This window comes from Corvus brachyrhynchos, unplaced genomic scaffold (genome assembly GCF_000691975.1).
Source record: "Corvus brachyrhynchos isolate BGI_N302 unplaced genomic scaffold, ASM69197v1 scaffold3, whole genome shotgun sequence".
NCBI lineage: Eukaryota > Metazoa > Chordata > Aves > Passeriformes > Corvidae > Corvus > Corvus brachyrhynchos.
In genome coordinates this window covers 340,205-359,894 of record NW_008237619.1, presented here as the reverse complement: position 1 = coordinate 359,894, position 19,690 = coordinate 340,205, and the positions used below count along the sequence as shown (strand labels likewise).

Genomic DNA, 19,690 nt, shown 5'->3' with positions numbered 1-19,690 from the left:
TGTTGAGGGAGTCTTTGTTTCTTTGCCTGTTAGCTTTCTGATTTTCTTTTAACCAAAAGACTGGTAATTAAGCCACCTCAAATGCACTCATCTTCTTTTCTGGATTCCAAGCATATGTCTTACTCTTGTAATTTGCTTTCTGTTTCTGTTTTGTGTTTTCTCTTAACGCATGTAGAGGTTCACTGTTGGATCTGTTGGTTTCTTCTCCCACAGCTGAAGAACTTTGTGGTCTGGATCTTTCCTATACACGAGGATAAATATGTATCTGTGCTCACCATTATTCTTTAGCTGGAAGCAAAGCTAAGCCCAGGTGGAATACACTTGACAATCCCGTCCCCTCCCAGCAGTCCTGGAGTTCATTCGGAGGAGCTGTAGAGGGGGTGGGGTTTTGTGCTATTGGGAAGCTAAAGCACAAGAGGCTGGAAACTGGGATGATGGCAGCTGCAGTGGTGAAGGTTATGGATGCGTAAATTACCATCAGCACAGCCTGTTAGACTGAAAGAGCACATGCAGGAATTGCTCCCACAGCTGTCTGGAGCCAACGTTAGCCTTGCTCTCTCTGCCCAGGCAGCAGCTTATTGCTGCTGCTATTTGGTTCCAATCCTGGAATTAGCTTTCCCCCAGCTATTGGCTCAGCTGTTGGTAGCTGGTAAAAACTACAGTCAAGATGGATGGGCTCTGTCTGCAATAAAATGCATCTTTCCAGGTATTACAACACCCTTCTTGAACAAGTTTGCATTCTTTCTTTCACCCACTGATGAAGTATATGTTTTTGTTCAAGTTATTTGGCAAAATCATGGTAAAATTACATCAAAATGGATGAGCGTTTATTGCAGACAAGCAGGAAACACTTACCAGTACCGGTAATTAGTCCACAGTTATGTGCTATCCTAAATTGAAAACTTTGCATGAAGTTAGTAGCTGCAGAGACGAAACTTCTTAAAATGTAGCTCATACTCCAGCCCCATTATTTCTGAAACAACATTAGAAAGGAAAACTCATTGTTCTTGTCATCTGTTTTCTGCCTTTGTCATTCTTGCAAGTTATTGGAATACAGAAAGAAAACTTTCATTTACTAATTGTTGGGGAAGATGAAACAGGAAAGCCTTATAAATATGATTGCCTGACAAAAGATTTTGGGAATACGAAAACTATAAGCAACATCGAAATGAAGGCCACCTTTGAGATACCAAGTCTTAATTACTGAACAACTGGAAAACAATGGTATGGCCGACTGAAGGTAATCCCCTCTTGATTGAACAATACCCTCTGCTTGCAGGCAGGTCCAAGGGTCAGAGCAGACCCTACTAGCTCAGCAGAAGGGGTCCAAAGAGTAGTTTTTAGGAGTTAAGATGTAACACTCTATGGTAATATAAGAACTCTTATAGGCTGTATGTAAATGCTATAGGATTTGTATCTTGTATTAGATTGGTTAGTGAAAATTAGAATATTCAGTACAGAAGATGATTTATTGTATTGTAACCAGGACTTCACAGACCACTCCCCTCTACTTCCTCCCTTACCCGCTTACGCTCTTGCTCTCTTGGGCCTGCTCCGAGCTGTGGCTGGCAGCTCTAAGCAGTGCCCCTGTACCCACGCCCTTTGCAATAAACTGCATGTTCCAAGATCTGACTTCAGAGATCTCTCGTCTCCGTCCGTCCCGACCGTCCGACCCACCCAAGCTCCTACAACTAATGTTTTCTTATTTCTTGAACAGCAAGAAGTAACATAGTTGGTTTTCCTTCACTCTCTTTTACATTTCCTTCAGTTTTACCTTCCCGAAAAAACAGAACGATGCATGCTTCTGAGTGAAAGTAATAAATAATACATTGATGCCAGTTCTTACCACAGTGATGGATTGGGAAAAGGAAGATACATATTTACAGGTCCATGGTTTAAACATTGCTTGTAATTACGTACTTAACTGCATACTAGCAGGAGCGGTACAGTGGTTTGTGTTTTAAAACCAGAAATATGCCCACTGGAGTGGTCAGTATGTTCCTGTTTTAGTCAGGAAGGGACTGAGTAGGACTTCAGGCTGCCTGGAGGCCCATTGTGTTTGTGGCATCAGAAATAGGACTGAAACCACCAAACTTCAAATACCCTCTTTCACCACACACAGGACTGGAGATGATTTGTACTAATGACCCGCTGTGCTACTTGGACTCAAGTAGAGCATCATTTCCACGATGGCAGAAATGGATCTTAATATCCTGTGTGTGAGGAGGTTGAAGCAGAAGGTTCACAACCATGATGACCTTTGTGTCCATATGAAAGGGAAGTGCTGGCCCTCCTTGCCAGAAGTCTCCACAGAAAGGAGATGGAGATGTTGGGAGGGGTTGCAGGAATATTCATGGCTATATCAAGCCTAACAATTTCCCTCTGTTATTTACTGCTGAACTGTTAAATTCAGACAATGGCTGAATGGCTTTACAAATCTGTGAATTTGTCAGTGCATCAAGTAATTTTTTTGAGCAGCCTTTGAAAAGTCCTGTCACTAGCACCGCTAAGCTAAGGTGAAATGTCAACAAATTCTTGTAAACAAGACACTACAGTTTGTGCTGCCAATAAAACCTTGGCTGAGGTGGTATTGAGGGAGTAGACAGAAAAAGCTGTCAAAGTACTGTGCTTCCAGGAGAAACAAGACTGAGTCATACTTGTTTACAGAAGAAGGTAAAAAGTAATAATAATAATAATACCAGGAAGCAAGCATGCCTGCTACATTCATTAAATAAAGCTCCAGGATTTCTGAGAAAAATACAGGTATCCACATTCATTTGGTAGTAAATGTTTGCTTGAAAACAGTGGATTTTAACTGATTGCTGAGGTAAAAGTTGTAGAGAAGGGAGATGTGCTGTCTGGGAAACAGCACTGGGGTCTGCTAATTGAGAAATGTAATTGAATCAGAGAATTTAGCCTGGTGGGGAGAAACAGCTCTGCAGGATGCAACAGGGAGAGATTTGTCACCATTTGAAAAGTTCATGCTCTTAATTCCAGATGTTGTAGATGTTCATTTCCTTCCCTGTTTTTCTCTGTTATTCCTCTCACGTGCATTTTCCTTGAAGAAGAGCCAGGGTGATAATAGTGATTAAATCCAAGGAAAAACACCCAATTGTATTTCATCATGTTTCTTGCAAGATGTAGTTCTTTTCCAATCCTAAAAATATGCAAAATCACTTCTGTTTTGGTAAATCTAAATTGGAGGTAACCCATTTCTATTTCCATTGTTCCTTTTTCTTGAAACATGGAATAAAACATAATTTTGTGAAATCTGACCTTTGTGACTGAGTCTTGCAGAATAGCTAGCAGAAACAGGATTTTTCTAGGAGTGATCAAAATTGTAGAGAGACTATTCTAGTAGTATTCTAGTACATTTCTGTGCAAGTGTTTTAGAATATTTTCAGGAGCCTGATCCCATAAACTGATGTAGCCTCCCACCACTTGTGGCTTTTTGTTGCATTCTCAGATGTCTCGTTTTTCAGCTAGAAGCAAGTCATAATGAGGAGGCAGGTGAGGGCTATCCTTTAAGCATTTGCTTCTATTAAGTAACTGGAGAGGGAACCAGGGCCCACTGTAATGGCAGGCACAGCAGCCAGTGGACAAAGAGAATTGTCCTCTTTCATCCCCTCATGGTGCTTTTCACCATCATGCTCCCTAAAAATAATAATAAGAAGAAACAAAACAAACAAACAGACAAAAAAAGCTTGGCCTTCATGATGAGAATTTCATAGCAAAATGCTGTGGACTGACATAGCTGAGTTGATTACTTTTATGTAGCTAAAAAAAGATGGATATTGGATGATGCATGCAAATTATTTTTGAAGTGCCTTCCATGTGACTAATTGACTTTCCTTTGCTTGTTTCATTGGGTTGGTTTTGTTGTCCTTTTTTACATTATGAGCGTGTCAGTATCTGAAAGTGATCATTCATGAGAAAGGAAGAGGAAAAATAATTTGCAATTTTAAAAAAACATGTTGTGTTTGTAGCTTAGGTGAGAGAAAGACAGAGAAGATCTTTCTTAAATGTTGATAGGCATATGATCTGATGCTCTTGATCAAAATTTGGATGTCTTATACTTAGCATGCCTAGTTTAAATGTGCACAGTGAGGCAAGACTGGAAGCCCCTTAACCTGGAGATCACCTGCAGATACTGGACTTGACAAATCCACTTCATTCTTGCAGTTCAAAGGTGATGGCGTCAGAATATAGACATTGTTCAGAAAACAGTTACTTAAAGTGGAAATTTCAGACATAATGAAATTAGTTTTTCAGGGAGAATGGTACAGTGGAGATGGTGAAATTTCCAAGCCAGTTTTTAGAAATCAAGAAAAATTAAGAGAGGAACTAAGTGCCTTTGTGCCTCTTTTTAACTTTTTCTCCTGTGTAAATGGAAACAAGTCATCTTTTATGCAGACTCTTCTGCAAGGTGGCTTTAACCACATATATTCATAAAACATACCTGGGTTTTCCCCAGTGGAAAGCTTCAGTATTATTTGAAGTCTCTCCTGTGTTTCTGGAGGCCAGATATTTTGGGGAGAAGGGAACAGGGAAATCATTCTTGTTTGTATAGAGGTTTAACTTGCTCCTAAGTAGTCAGGTTTGTGGCATACAAAAATTTTATCAACATGTTTTAACTTCTTAATGCCCTGTTAAAAAGAAATCATACTGTCTTCCTTTTTGCTGAGTTCACTTTCAGAGTTGTGGTAGGCAACATAATATAAAATGAAGTTGGTCTCCAAAATAAGTTGAAGAAGTTGTTAACTTCACCTAGAAGGCTGTTGAAGCATATGTGATGCTATGAGAAAGGTTTACACCCACTTGTGCATGAAGGTGACAGAAAGTCACTGTGTGTTTGAATATTTAAAGATCATTTATTCATTAGTAGTAAATTTCAAGTAGAAGATCAGAAACAAACCTGAAACCATGCCACAGCTGGGCACTGAGCTCAGGAAATATTTCAAAGGAAACCGTAGCAGTAGCCATAGATTTTTTAACCTGTTGTCTGTATTACTCAGAACTAAGAATGATCCCAGAAGATTCTTGACATACTAATCCACCAAATGCATTTGATAGTCAACTTCAGTATTTCCTCCTGCTGTCCTGTAAAAGTTTCCTTTCCATTCACATAGCGCTTGTAACAGCAGAAGAAAAAACTCCGCAGTCAGTAATTCAAGGTCGGTTCAACATTTGGTGGTAGTCCTCTATGAATGGCACACAGGTCGTCCCCAGGGAGCCTCTACATTAAGCTGTCTCCTGAGTGAGGAGGACAAGTTCCTGAGGAACTTTTTTGCTTCTTTCACAAACTGAGTGCATTTTGTGCAGATTTGTTCTTCTTTCAAAACAAAATTTATTGGTTGATGGTATCATGAAGCGAGCATGTTTACAGTAATATTCAGCTGTCAAAATATGGTATGCTAATGTTTACTCCTTTTTTTTTTAGACATTTCTTTAGCATTTCTTACTATTTGGGACATTGCAGAGTCCCTGATTCTTTATTTTCTCTTTAAAGGGAAGGGAGGGAGATTGAGAAACAGGTAACTGTAACTGTTTTCCTTACAGAGTTTTTGAATAAAATGTTCTCTCATGTTACCTTGAAGTAATCTTGTTGCTGACACATCACGATAATTTTCTTCATTTAGCGATGATAAGGCAGTAGAAGAACAAGCAGAGGAAGATGAGGAGCTAACTGTTGTGGAAGATGAAGATGCTGATGATGACGATGATGATGGTGACGAAATTGAAGAGACAGAGGAAGAGTATGAGGAGGCAACCGAAAGAACTACCAGTATTGCAACCACTACCACCACCACTACAGAGTCTGTTGAAGAGGTTGTCAGAGGTAAATTCATGAGCATCAGGCTTGGGGCTGAAAAACTAATCCTGCTGCTTTGCATATTTGCCCTTTACAACAAAAAAATGTTCCAAACAGCAAAATACCCAAAGTTGCAGTATTGTTGTGCTTTGGCTCCTGTAATTTGCGTGTTTAATCCCCTTGCCTTTCCCTTTCCCATTATAAATATTCTTTGGAGTTAGTTCTGCCACAACCCTTTGGGTTTTCTGACCTCCAGCCCTACTGGCACACAGATGCTGCAGGGACTGTCTGTCCTTGAAGTGTGTTTGTTGTGTATGTGTAAACAGAAGGGTTGGTTTTATTTTAAAGTAACATTAAATAAAATTCAACTGCCATATTTAGCAAATAGGACAGGAAAGTGTGTATGGTTTATCATGCACATGTGTTACAGAAGGATAGGGACTATCAGTTCCAAGCAGGAGGTCGCATGAGCTGGTTTGGTCTCTCATATTAAGAGCAGTGATGGGTCATTTTTTGTGGTTCTGTTAGATACCAGTTTGCTATGTTTCTTCATGAATTAATAATTCAGTGAAATTAGATTAATTTAAAATAACTATGCAGAAAAATGAACCTAAACTAATGAGTTCTACTGAGTGGGGAAGAAGGAAATAGGAAAAAATAGGATACGTGGAGTGAGAAAGAACTCTTCATTTCTAAAATTGAATTTTCATTTTATTTTTTAGTTATTAACAGGACTGCATTTTAAACTTTGAATTTTACCCTTATTAATGGGCAGCGTAGCAACATATTATTTTTAAATGCCATATTTCTCCTACAATGCATATTGGAATTAATTATCCTTATTTTTCTATTTTATAATACAGTTCAGTCTGGGTGTAAATCTCAGTAAAATAGATCCCAGTATTTCTACAAAGTTTACATCTTTACTGATAAATGCTGGAGATGGTGGCAGGAAATGAGATTAAAGACTACATTTGAAAAGAAAGGAGTTCTGACATGCAGGAGGCAGAGGGAAAATGATAGAAATTGGGGCAGTTGTGAAATGAGGCAGAAAACATCTGGCCTGCCTCCTTTCCTCTCCCCATGTTTCCCCATCCCCTGCCACTGGGGATTCTTGGGACTCCAGCAGTACTGGAGTCCCACATTTTGCATGTGGCAGTGTCCCTTTCTCTTGAGCCGTGGTTCCAATGTTTGTCAGAGGAGAGGGTGCTGGCTACAATTTATCATACCAGGGTACAGAAGGATGCCCAGGGGATGCTTTGGAAAAGCAGAGTTACTTGGTTATATTTTTCAGTTCAGTCTACATGGAGCACTAAAGCTTTGCTAAAATCACTTGCAAATGTTTCTTTCTAAGCCTGGCAACTCAGTCTTGTGTGTTTCTGTCTTATGTAACTGTTGAGTGTTTTGCTCAGTTGTTGGAGAACCTTTTCAGTGAGGAGGGGGTGGGAGCAGTTTATGTTCAAATCTTTAAACCAATTAAACATATTTCCATATATGAGCTTTTACCGCCTGGGGATAAAACGCCCTGTTCTCGCTGGTAAATGAATATTGAAAGGGAAAGAAAAAAAAAAAAGAAAAAGTACTTTTGATTTTAATGGGATTTTGGATGAGTGGAAATGACAAGTTTGGTAGAACACATTTCTTTACTGAGGGTGATGTTTCAAAGAGGTTAAGATTTATAGCTTTCAGGAAAGTAGTGTACAATCACCTGAATATAATACATAACATGTAAAAGATAAGGTAAACTATTGAAGTGACCTTCTAGAAGCCATTTAGAAATGTATATATTTGCTGATTATGAAATGGTAGCATATTGTTTTTCCCATGTCTAACATTTCCCACCTTGGGTGACTGTGAGGAAAATACGCATTGGTGCAAGTGAGGTGAGGGCAATCTGTTACCAATACAAGTTTTCAGCGCAGTTCTGCTGCAAACCTTTGGGCTTCCTGACCTTCAGCCTTCCTGGGGCACTGATGTTGTAGGGACTGTCCTGGAGAGTAAGTGGTGTCTGACAGAGCTGTACTATGCAATGTGCTTGCTTATTTATTAAAGTAGAAGTGTCCAAATGACATAGCCTTGATCCTTGCTTTTGCTTCCCTTGCTACACACAAGAGAAAGCTGCTTACAGGGTCCCTGTCCTCCCAGTGCAGGCAGCAGATCCAGCATAGGAACTTGTGTGGTTAGCGTCTTGCTGATGCAAACACAAGTTTGTCACTGTCATTGTAAATGAAAGACGCAGAGGGATCTTGTTGAGAACGTATGTGTTAAGAAGTGGTCTTTGGAGACACCTTGAAAGCCTCTCTAGAAGGATTGAAGTGTCAGAGCTTCATTCATGTGGACTGAGCTCTGCTCCAGGCTGCCTTGCCCAAGCACTAGTCATAAAACATACCCTAGGATGCTCTTCATAACCCTTTACAGCCACTTTTATGAAGCTGTAACTAATATTATGTCTTCAGCATTAAAGAACACGGAGTGGGTTTATCCAATTTGAGAGGAGCTGCTTTTCAAATGTGAACAGCTGTTGTAAATCCGTAAGTAAGGATCTAATAGTGGGCTGGTATTGAGCCCTTTCTCTGCCAAATCAGTGGAATGACTGATATCAGCCATAAATAATTAAAAAGCATAAATGCAGTGTTATACTTTAAAGATACTTGAGCTATTGAAGAATCAATTTTTCAGGCAGTTTTATTTCGGTGCATATTTTAATGAATTGTGACCAAAATAGTAATAGTAGAATCACTTATTTTCAGTGAAAAGGAAATTAGTCTTGCCTAGAGAATGAGAAAGGTCCATTGGCAGGAGGGTAGTATTTTCATTCAGTTTCTGCAGCAACCACATTTCTGTGTGTTTAGTAAAAAATGTGGATAAACTTTCCATAGCCCAGTATTTGCCAGTATTCACTTTCCTACCTTTTGTTAGAGATCATCTTTACTGTCAATTCATATGGAGTATAGCAGCACACCCTGTTTAAACACTTAGATATGCTCTTGCTGGGCTTCAGATGTTAAGTCCAGATAATTGTGGGTCTGAGATTACAGGGATTCAGATGGTGAAATTAGTGTCAAATCTACCTTTGATCACAGGGAGATGTTAGCATTGAATTTGTGCTGAAGAAAATATGGCTCATTTATGAAGCCCTGCTCTTGATTTTTGTCTCTGTGTGGAGCAAGGGAAGTGACTCTGCTGGCCAGGATTTAGGCAAGGGAGTGGTTTAATTTCTGCTATCATTGCCACAGTGTCATGGGTGTTGCAGAGCTACTTCTGAGGATCCAGGCTCCCCGTGATTTTTCCAGTGTATGATGGACACAAGCAGGAGCACTGCTTCCCCCATCATTGTTTCTGCTGTCCTTCTGCACAGGACAGCAGAAGGACACAGGAGGTGACAAGAAAAGTTAGTCTCTCTTGAAAGAAAAAGTAGTTTTCGCTTAGTGCTTCCCATCAACATCACAGTCAGATCTCATTAGAGGAGAGCAGCAGGGTCAGCACAACAGTCTGGCACAAAACACTTGGCAGCTTCTCTGCACACCTGCCAGCAGATGTGGGGGAATTGGCAGCATCAGCCTCACCTGCCTCCTCCAGCAGTGTAATATTGCCCTTTATCAGTTGGTTTTGCTTTCTCTAATTCAGCTGGATTTCTTTAGACAGTTAGGGAAAAATCTAAGCAGTGCTGCTTCACATGACATTTTAACTGTATTTACAGTCTGGAGTTGCAAGTGAGAGACCATATGCTGGTTTCCTAGCAAGAGAAAAGTAGCCTGATTTTGGTATGGTAGGTTTTAGTGTCATTGATCCATCATGAGTGGTTTTTTTCTTAAGATTTTTAGCTGAAAGATTTAAAATCTATTCAGTGACTTCTACCATATATTCTAAAGAAAGGGACCTGATTAAAAATTAACCCTGATTGCCAGACCCATCAGCTGGGAATTTTGGGACAGTATTAGTAGTGTATGCTACATTAATTGGGTTTTTTTCTACTCCGTAGCTTTGCCCCACTTTCATGGAATCATAGAATGGTCTGGGTTGGAAAGAACCTTAAATATCACCTGGTTCCAACCCCCTGCTATGGGCAGGGACACCTTATTCTAGACCAGGTTGCTCCAAGCCCTGTCCATCTTGGCCTTGAACACTTCCAGGGATGGGGAGTCCACAGCTTACCAGGGCAACTTTTCTTCTTTAAAAGGTTGTCATCTTTGTACTGCAGTAGTAGTTCCTTGTTCTTCTTCCTTGGCTTCAAGACTATACAGTATGCTTTATTTGGAGAGATATGATGTGTGATTGCATTTCATATCAAGAAAACATGATTGGTTGCTATATAAATAGTATACATTAGGGTAGATCCACTGGAGTTTTTTGCTATGAGATCTTCATTAAGAATGATCATCTGCTCTAATTTATGAACAAGAACTGATAAAATTAACCTAATGGATTTTCATTTATAGCTTTTAATTAGGCATTTTAATTTAAATTAAAATTAAATACAGCTATTCCACCATAATATAATACTTTATTATATGTTGCAATTGGAGGAAATCTTCTTTAAAATCTGGTGATCTTGTTGATGCAGACACAACATACTATTACCTTTTTGGGTCGAGGGCAAAAGTACTGAAATACTAAACACAGTTTAGTATTATTTAATGTTATTTTATGTAAAGTTGGAAGGTGGAGAGTAATTTCATTTGAAATATATCCTGCCAGAAAAAATTACCAAGAATCTGTTTCCCTAGAGAAAATGTCATTTTATTATACTGAAGCAGTAATTAATTGCATATTTTTTTGCTGAAGATTTTGCTGTATAAAAAGACTGGAATGCTTTTCTGGGCTAATCCTCATATTCACTGTTATGCCGTGTTAGCAGAATTATGATGTTATGTGGAAATAGTACCTTTTCTAAAACACATAAATTCATGAAACTGTATTGACCTAGATTTTAAAAATCAGGCTGGGTTTTTTGTTTGCGTTCTGGCCATCAGTGGTAACTTAATGGCACATTAGTTCCAAGTGTAGTTCTGTTGTGCACAAGAAATAGAAAATATATTTTCACACATTTGTTCCACTTCAGTGTTATGAGGCTTTGTATTTTAGCTAAGTATACCATTAATTTTTTTTAATATTCTAAATATGCCCTTGCAATAGCTTAAGAATAAACATTATAGAGAGAAATTCGATCTTGATTACACAGGATGGAAATTACAATTTAAGGGTATTTAACAGCTTTAGAGGAGCTGTCCTCAGTATTGCATTGAGAAGTCATCATTTTGCTTTTTTTTCTCTGTAAAAAGCATTTTAGCAATTGTGTAGCTTGAGCACCAACTTTAGTCCTAGAGCATGTGCCAGCTTCACAGCTGTCTTCTCCTAATTCCAAAAACATCTTTTGAAATTAGCTCTTGTCTTCGAATACTCAAACTAAAATTTGGTTGCCTCTTCTAACTATATATTCAAAATGAGGAAGTTTTGTTTCAGTGAAATGATCTTCAAATATTCCCTTTTGATTGATTGAGTAAAAACAGTTGTGCCTTTTTAGAACACAGAGTATAACTAAAAGAAAAACTGCATTTGCTCTTGCCTAATTTTTCTCAGCTAGTTTAAAAATAAAGACTAATATAGAGGCATACATACTAATATCCTCAAACTATAGCTCAATTCCTGAAGATATGGAAGCCAAAATGAGTCCAGTCATGATATTTTGTATACTAGTGCATGAAGAAGGGGAGCATATATCTCATGATACATATTTGAGAGGTTCATTCCTTTGGCCTCTCTTGCAGTTACCAGTTATTTACTCTGTTCTTTAGCAAGATATAAATGGTAAAATAAAAGATCTGATCCCATATACTTAAGCAACTGAGTGTTTGAGGTCCTCATTGAAGAGGTGTTCAAGTCCCGTGTGATTGTTTGAATTGACAGTTTGAGCAGACAGCAAACACACACCAGGGCTAGTGGGCTGGTTCAGACCCCCAGTATGATTTAGTTGTGTGTGCTTTTATATCAGCTTCAAACGTGCAGGACTGGTAGTACAGAAACGCTCATCAATACAGTATATTTTCCATTACCATGTCTATATTTTCCAAGACCTTGCAGTATTTATAAGCCTTTCTTCTGTAGCATTAAAGTAAATACGTTTCTCAGAGGTGTAAACTAGACATGGGAAACCAATTTCCAGGACAGGTCAGAGTTAGTAACCTAACTCCTCCTGGTGGTCCTTTTTTTCTTAGATCTCTTCAAATTTAATTTCTGATTTAAGGTTTGGGGCTGACTGCCAGCATTAAATGAGCTTAGTTCTCATGATCACGTATATAAATTCATACACTGGAAAAATATTGAGTAAACTTGATATTTACAGTGATAGAAATATGTAAATGTAGCTTTAATTCTTCTCCCTGTTAGAAGATAAAATTTTATTTCCAATTCCTCTATTGAGAATGTTGTAATTAAAAATTTAAGTCCCATATGGAAAAAAAAGCATGGAGTTGAGATTTTGAAATAAAGCAATTATAATTTCACTTTGATTTGAAATCAGTTTTCTTCAAGTAGCAGGAAAAAAATGGTAATGAAAAATTTAAACTGCCATTCAGAACCATATTTTATATTTCCCTCTGTAAAAAGTGATCATCATAAGTATCTAAAATGTTTGCACATAAATTCTAATGAGTTCTACTTACAGCATTTTGGTAAATGAGTGCTTATGGAAGTACTTCGTATAGAGCCAGTATAAATCAATGTCCACATACTTGAAGACTGTATTTCCTAGGGTGCTGAAATCCGTGCTTTGCAAAGAAAAAATAACACAGTCAGTGCCAGTGTTTAATGTAACTGGTTAGTTTTCAGTATTCAACTACTTAATTTAAAAGCAAATCAACAAGCTTTGCCACAGCACTGTCCTTCAGGGAGTGTTGCTGGCTTGGTTAGAAACAACTGGGTTTGCCCCAACATGCTGAAATAAGTACAAGAAGCATGGAATGGGGGAAATTGAATTACGCTTTCCTGATTATCTCAAAAGTAATTTGTCATGTCTAATGTTTTGGAGAACAAAGATATTAGCACCTGTGATTTAGGACACAGGATGAGAGAAATTTGAGTGTTGGAGTAGGTTGATTTGGAAACTCTGAAGGGTCTAACAGCAGCTGTTCATGAACCTGGGTTGTGGCAAAGGCTTGTCCTCTTTAATTGTATCCAATTTCTTGAAACTCAAGGCAAAAGTTTGTCTTTGGAGGGGGAAGAGTGAGCAAGTTCCTCAAACAAAGCAAAGCTCACTGTTACTGCTGTACTGGATACAAGTTATTTGTGGTATTTTGCACATTTGCAAAAAGTAACTCATCTTTTGCCTCAGTTTTCAGCAACAGAATTAAAATAAGAAGCAAAGACAGCTTTTAATTTTTTGGTGAATTATTACAGCTGGTGGTGAGGTCAGCGGCTCTGACCCAGGAAGAGGTGACCGGTCCGGGGAGATGTTCCCGAAAGGAATCGCCTTCCCGAGGCCCGGTGTCTTCCCTCAGCTGCTAGCTAGGAGGGACCGTGCTGAGACTGCCAGCTCTTTAGTGATTATCAGCTCGTGATTCCAGCTCAGCTCTGCAGGGCAGCCTCCCGGCCAAGCCAGACCAGAGAGAGAGGAGAGGCTCGTGTGGCTGGTTCTGCATGGAAGGTAGCTTTATTGTTGGTCCCCTCCGGCAAAAGGGAAAGCCAGGGACGAGAACCCTCTCTGAGCCACAGGGGCCAGAGGGCTTGCTTTTATAGGGATACAGGGGATCAGTAAAGGACCAATGGATTACAGAGGATCTGGGATGGGTACAGGCCAATGGGTTACAAATGATCTGCATAGTGTCTCCTAAAGGATTGTGGGTCTGTCTTTTCTCGCTGTGACCAAAGTGGCTGCCTTTCCAGGGAGTCCTGCTGGGCAACTGCGAAATCTCTTATCTCAGCAGAGATCCGTCCAGGGCAGGGGCTGGGCATACCCCACAGTGAATCATTTAGCAGTGCATGCTGCCTGCCTGCTCCTAATATCTGCTAAAATACCATTGTTACCTCTCATAGACATTAATTGCTACACTTGGCAGCAGCAGAAGGAAAGGGAAGTGGTGGTTGGATTAACAGCCTGAGAAAACCTGTTGAGTTTCCAATCTCAGCACTTCATTTCCCTATCTTCTCAGCTGAGGTGTTGCATCTGAGAACCAAATGCGGTGGCTTTTTCTTTTAAGGACAAGTGATGGATGGGGATATAGAGAGGCATGGGAGGAGCATCTGGCCCATGAACAGGGGTGATGGGACCATTGCCCAGGAATAGAAGCTAGTTTAAAAATGTACCTTTGCCCCAAAGCAGAGGTGGAGGAATGCTACTCTGAGCCCTCCACAGAGAATGGCAGATAGGGGTGGTGACACTGGGAAAGGGATGAATGACAGCAGTGACAAGTTTCCTAGACTGGACTGGCACCACTCTTCACTCTAATAGAGCCGTCATGAAACAGTAAACCAGACCACTGCCCCCTCTCTTGTTTATTCTCCATTTAGGTCATAAACATTAGAAGACAATAGAGCATTTCTCTCTGTGGTGACCTAAGTACCATGTAGGTCTCACCAAGAGCAGTAGGTTGGCAGTGCAGGCTGGAGGGAAGGATGTCCCTTCCGTGGTGGGAGGTGACAGGTCAGGCAGGAGGCCTGGCCATGGCCTCAACGTGGGCTGCAAAGCTTCAGGCTTGCTCTTTTTAATGTTACTCTGTGGTTTACTGAACACTTGTTCAAGTGCATCTTCATGTGTATAAATGACTTAATTCACCAGTTCCAAAGTCCAATCTGATGGACAATAACCTTTGCTTTTGCACATTCAAATCTCTGTTGCTATTTCTGTGAGAGAGGTACGTATAGGAAATTTCAGATTAAATCTGTAAACAGTTTCCAACCTGATAACAGTGCAAAATAAATCGGTTTTTATAGCAAAACAAGTATTTTGAAAGAAACCTGGAAGATGCTTACTGTGTTGCTAGAGGCTGGCCCACAATCAGCATTAAATAAGAAAGACTGAATTGTTGAGACCTTTGTATTTTCAGAAATTACATTTCCTGTCAGTAAAAATTCTTTTAATTGGACATACCTGTCCGTTTTATGTCAGAAGCCAGTATTAATTTTTAATTGACATGTGACAGCTTTTCCAAGACTGTGCAAAGTTAGCTTTTTGTCAAGATTTGACTGTATAATTGGGTAGTATGGCTGGATTTGATTTTAAAATAAATCAGGGGAATTACTTGTATACTAAATATGGTCTATAATTAATCATATGGTAATATACAATTAATTGTAATTAATGTGCTATGCAATTAATGATACTTACTTTGTTTTTTCTTCAAGTAAAACCTCAGTATTCCTTTCTGCCTAATTTCTCCGTACAGAAGTACAGCATTTTTAGCACATCCTTGATGGTTGCATAATCTTGGATCTGTTTCTCTCAGACTAAATGTATGCTTCCTGAAATTGATTCTTGATATTATTTATAGTTAGAATACATGAGTAAGTTAAACACATGTAAAATTGTACCTTTTTTGTATATTTAAGGAAATGTAGGTTGTATTGCCAGTGACAATTGGACATTAAAACCTATTTATGGTTTTTGTGTGCTTTTGAGGATAGTGAATTGACGGATCAGGACAGACACTGAGAAGCAGGATTCTTTGTAGCCAGCATCTGAGAGGTGATGAGCTTGCAGAGGATTTCCAGTGCTGGTGCACTGATATTTCTTCCTACCTTTCAACCCTTAGGAATCTGCTTTCCACAAAATTCAAATTTATGCAGAGAATTTAGAAGCCTCTAGTTTAACGTGGCAGTTTGTTTGCCAGTTAGTGTGTGGGATGAAAGTAAATGAGGGATTTATTGGTGCTTAATATTATGTATATTTGAAACTATTTGTGCAGCACACTGAAAGATGAAACTGGTTTTGTCTGTTTGGAACATTATTGGTAAAGGGCTATACGTTTACATGTGTAATTGGCTGAACTCCAAATTGCAGGCAGAATTTGCTTTGTCTTCCTTTAATTTGTGTGGTTTGGTTCTTCCTTCAGGTTTCCCTGTGTTGCAGGATGTAGGCAGAGACTATGGCAGCTCACAGTGAACACAAGCACAAATAATTTTAACTTTTTTCCTGTATGTGTATTCATTGGGGGTGAGATTTCCTCCTATGGATGGTTTAAGCTATCGCAGTAATTTTATGTATGTGAGCCCTTGAACTGTGAATTGAAAACCCTATGCTGGGTAGCTTGCAAAAGGGAATTTCTTCATCGCTAGCTACATTTAAATAGGTGTCTGAAAAACATTTGTCTTCCACTATAATGCTTAAATGTTTGTTTGTTTTCTTTTGTATAATTTGATCAGGGAGGGTATGTAGACCTAAAAAAGAAGAGAAAATGTGTCTCCTACTTGCAGACGTTTCCTTTCAAGTACCAAGTAAGCTGCTTGGGCAGGGATTTGCCCAGGGCTATCGGCAAACCCCCAGTCAGTTGGTGGTTGTACCCCTCTGGCCTGGAAGCAGATGAAATTCCACATTGGTTTCAAGGCAACACCTCTCAGTGTGTACAGATAAAGTTGCTAAAAACATCAGATATAGTCAGGCTAAGGAGACTTTGTGGCAGGAATCTGAGTCAGTTCAAAATTTACCTTCATTATCTCTGGGGAAGGGTTTTCTATTCCCCAAAATTCCTTCTTGGTGAATCTCCTTCTAAAGCACCATCTTGGTGGATCTCCTTCCCTGTTTGAGTGTGTGGACACAGAGAGACACCTAATTAAGAAGCCGAGACGATACCATTTCCATGCTAAATGTGGTTCCTCCGGGTCTCCTGTGACTAGAGGTGTGCTCTGAGCAAGCCGAGACTGGGCCATGCCGCGCGATGATCTCCCGCTGGTACTTTGACGTTGCTGAAGGAAAGTGTGCACCCTTCTTTTACGGCGGCTGTGGCGGGAACCGGAACAACTTTGACTCAGAGGAATACTGCATGGCGGTCTGTGGCAGCATCAGTAAGTGCCCTCCACAGCTCCCGCCGTGTGGGGAGCGGGCCTGGGCTCACACTAACCCCAGCCGCGGTCTGTCCACACCTCTGCTCACCACTCAGGCTTCCTTGGCCTCTTGCTAACCTGGCATGGTAGTGGGTGACTTCTTGGCACTGTAGGTGGGCTCTGAGTAGGGGGCTGAGAGCTTAACACCTCCTCAGGCGAGGCTTTCGCACCCATCTTCTCTCTATTCTCTGTCAAAGCGTACTGACGTTTCATGTGTCTGTGTGTGTGCATGTACAATGCATGTGCAGGAAAAAGCACAAACTTTAGGGGAAGCCTCAGGTAAGTTTAAAAATATCTCATAGTTCTTATAGTGTATTCCCTTGTATTTCTGACCTTTTTTTTTTAAGCAAAAAAAATTAGAATGCGTATTTCCAGATTTTTTTGGCTTTGTTTGGTTTTAGTTTGGTTGAATTTTGTATGTGTTTGCAATGAAAAGGAGACAAATGAAAAAATTTGATTTTTTACATTTCCCTAAGGGCTGTGGTGCACTTGTGGTGAATCATCTCCCACTTACGTTAACTCAACCATATGTTTTAATGACTGTTTTCACTGAAAAAGGATGTTTGCACTGATTCAGAGTGGTGGCTTTCTCCACCATGCACCATTGAAGCTGATAAATTAGGTGCTAGTTTTATCAGATGGGTTCTGTTTTGAGAGCCTCTTGTACACTCCTCTCCCAATGTGCCTTGCAAGCAGGTACTCCTGGGAGAGCATCAGCTGACATTTACACCTGACACATTAAAGAGTGAGTACATGTCTCACTGCCCTGCCTGTGGACAGGGCACAGAGGAGCAGAACACAAGCAGCATCTCAGGGCTCCTTTTAGTAAAATATTTTCCAAAATTGGCCTAGGAGCATTTTTTAGTAAGTAGGTTAAAGGGTTCAGTAAGGGTTAAAAATGCACACAAACAAATGAAGAGCCTTAGCAAGGGTTACTATGTGTGTCATGGAGCAGAGGAGCTTACCTGTATTTTACTGGAGCAGAAGCAAGAGCAGTCTTGGAGGCAGGATTGCTGCACTGATGCTCCAGCTGCATTTTATCTCAGCGTCTTCTAGAGCTGTCCATGGCAAAGCTCCAGGGAAGGGACGTGGGGAAATCTGCCATGATGGGAGTGAGGAGGATATTTCATGAACTGTGATCAGCTTCTGCAACAAGACAGAAGATGTAGTGAAGGGAGAGATCTGTGCAGGAGGTTGGAGTGAGGTCTAATGTATTTACTAACAGAAGAACATTTTGAGCCATTCCTGTGTTAGGTAAGATATTTCCAGAGATGCAAAACATGATTTGTCTCTGCATCCTCTCTTTGGGAGGATAAATTATCTTCTCTTCTGCTCAGGAGATTCTGCTCTGTCTAATGGAAGTTGTTGTCTGTCTGGGTGTTTTTTTCCTCAGATTCATTTCAATAAAACAATGACAAGACTATTACCATTTCCATGATTCTCTTGGTTTATTTTGGAATTCCAAATTTTTGGTCTAAGTAATTTTCTCTTTAAGGACAATGTAGTTAGGCTGAGTACTTGAGCTTGCTTGACTTTATTTGTGCAACTCAAACTGATTTTGTATCTCCCGTAGGTTTTTTTCTCCCTGACTTTTTTTTCTTCAGTAGGTTCTCAAACAAGAGTTGAGTCTATGCGGATACACTTTCCAAGCTATTTCAGTTACATTTTTATTACTGTATCCCGCAGCCATAGGGAGGAGAGGAGAGAGATCCAGCAGGCAGGAATTGTGCAGCAAGATTGATTTATTTATTTATTTTACAAACTCTTTTATAGACTTTTTTCTTCATAGTCTAATTGGATGAAGGATCAGCCACCTCCCTGGGGTGATTGACTAGAATCCTAAAACATCCATTGTCAAAATATTTTTCTACTGTACCATAAACAAGGCTTTGCAAGGTTGCAGGTGTTCATAGTTTGTAGAACTCTGCTACTATCTTTGTGAGGGAGAAAAGTATCTCACAGGCTTAGAAAGAAGCAAGAAAAACTCTTGCTAGCAGCAATATTTGTATCCACATATTTTCATTCCTGGTTTTTAATGTTATGTCAGTGTATTCTATACCCTCACCTATACACCTGTTATTTCTATTCCTGAAGTAACTTTTTTTTCTTTTCCTTTCATGTACTGTTTCAGTCTCACCATGCTGTTTCTGCTTATTCTTCGTATTTTTGCTGAATAAAAATTGTAATGAAAATAATTGGAAGTGCTGAATGTAGTAAGTTTCACCATTGAAATGATGTCTTATGTTTAGTACTAATCCAATGTTGCTGAAAGAGGTAGCACAGACACTACCCTCACCCCAATCTCACAGAAGAAAAGAAAAACAGTGTAGAATAGTTTTTCCATCAAGGCCACTTCTGTTCTCTCCTGTCATTTTTCCCCCCGTCACCCTTAATTTAGTCTTTCTATTTGATCTTCGTGCCTCCTCCTCACTTCATTATTATTAATGTATTTATTCCATTCTTTATTTCTTTTCTCTCCAAAGTTCAGATTGTTGTTGCTCCCTTGTGTCCTATTAAAACAAAAATCAAGCCTCTATTAGGCAGGAGGCAAGATGAATGCTAAAGCACATCTTTCCTTTGTCTAGCTATAGTTTGCTTTTCAGGATAAACTAGTGTTGGGGTTTTTAAGAGACCTAGTTTTTTTCCTGTTAAAGGAATTTTCCCCCATTCAGTTACTAAGACGATAAATCGCCGGGTACTTAAGAAAAGACAAAAGGGCCTGGCCACCTTTTTGTTTCACCTGGGTGTGGATTCAGTTCGCTCTCAGCGTCCAGAGAGAGGAGCTGCGGAGAAAGGAGCTGCTGGTTCCTCTTCTCGGCCGTTTTTTTTCCTTTTCTGCTGGAA

At 39.7% G+C, this 19,690-nt stretch overlaps 1 protein-coding gene across 4 annotated transcripts in view; it reads left to right on the top strand.

Moving 5' to 3' along the window:
- APP (amyloid beta precursor protein) overlaps window positions 1-19,690 on the top strand; it is a 176,983-nt gene that overhangs the window by 84,060 nt on the left and 73,233 nt on the right. For 2 of the 4 annotated variants that reach the window (XM_008631658.2, XM_008631657.2), the window contains exons 5-6: window positions 5,640-5,839; window positions 16,640-16,807. In XM_008631658.2, coding sequence (XP_008629880.1) covers window positions 5,640-5,839; window positions 16,640-16,807 — 368 coding nt within the window. The remainder of the gene's footprint in view (window positions 1-5,639; window positions 5,840-16,639; window positions 16,808-19,690) is intronic. The other 2 variants (XM_008631662.2, XM_008631661.2) reach the window with 1 other exon arrangement.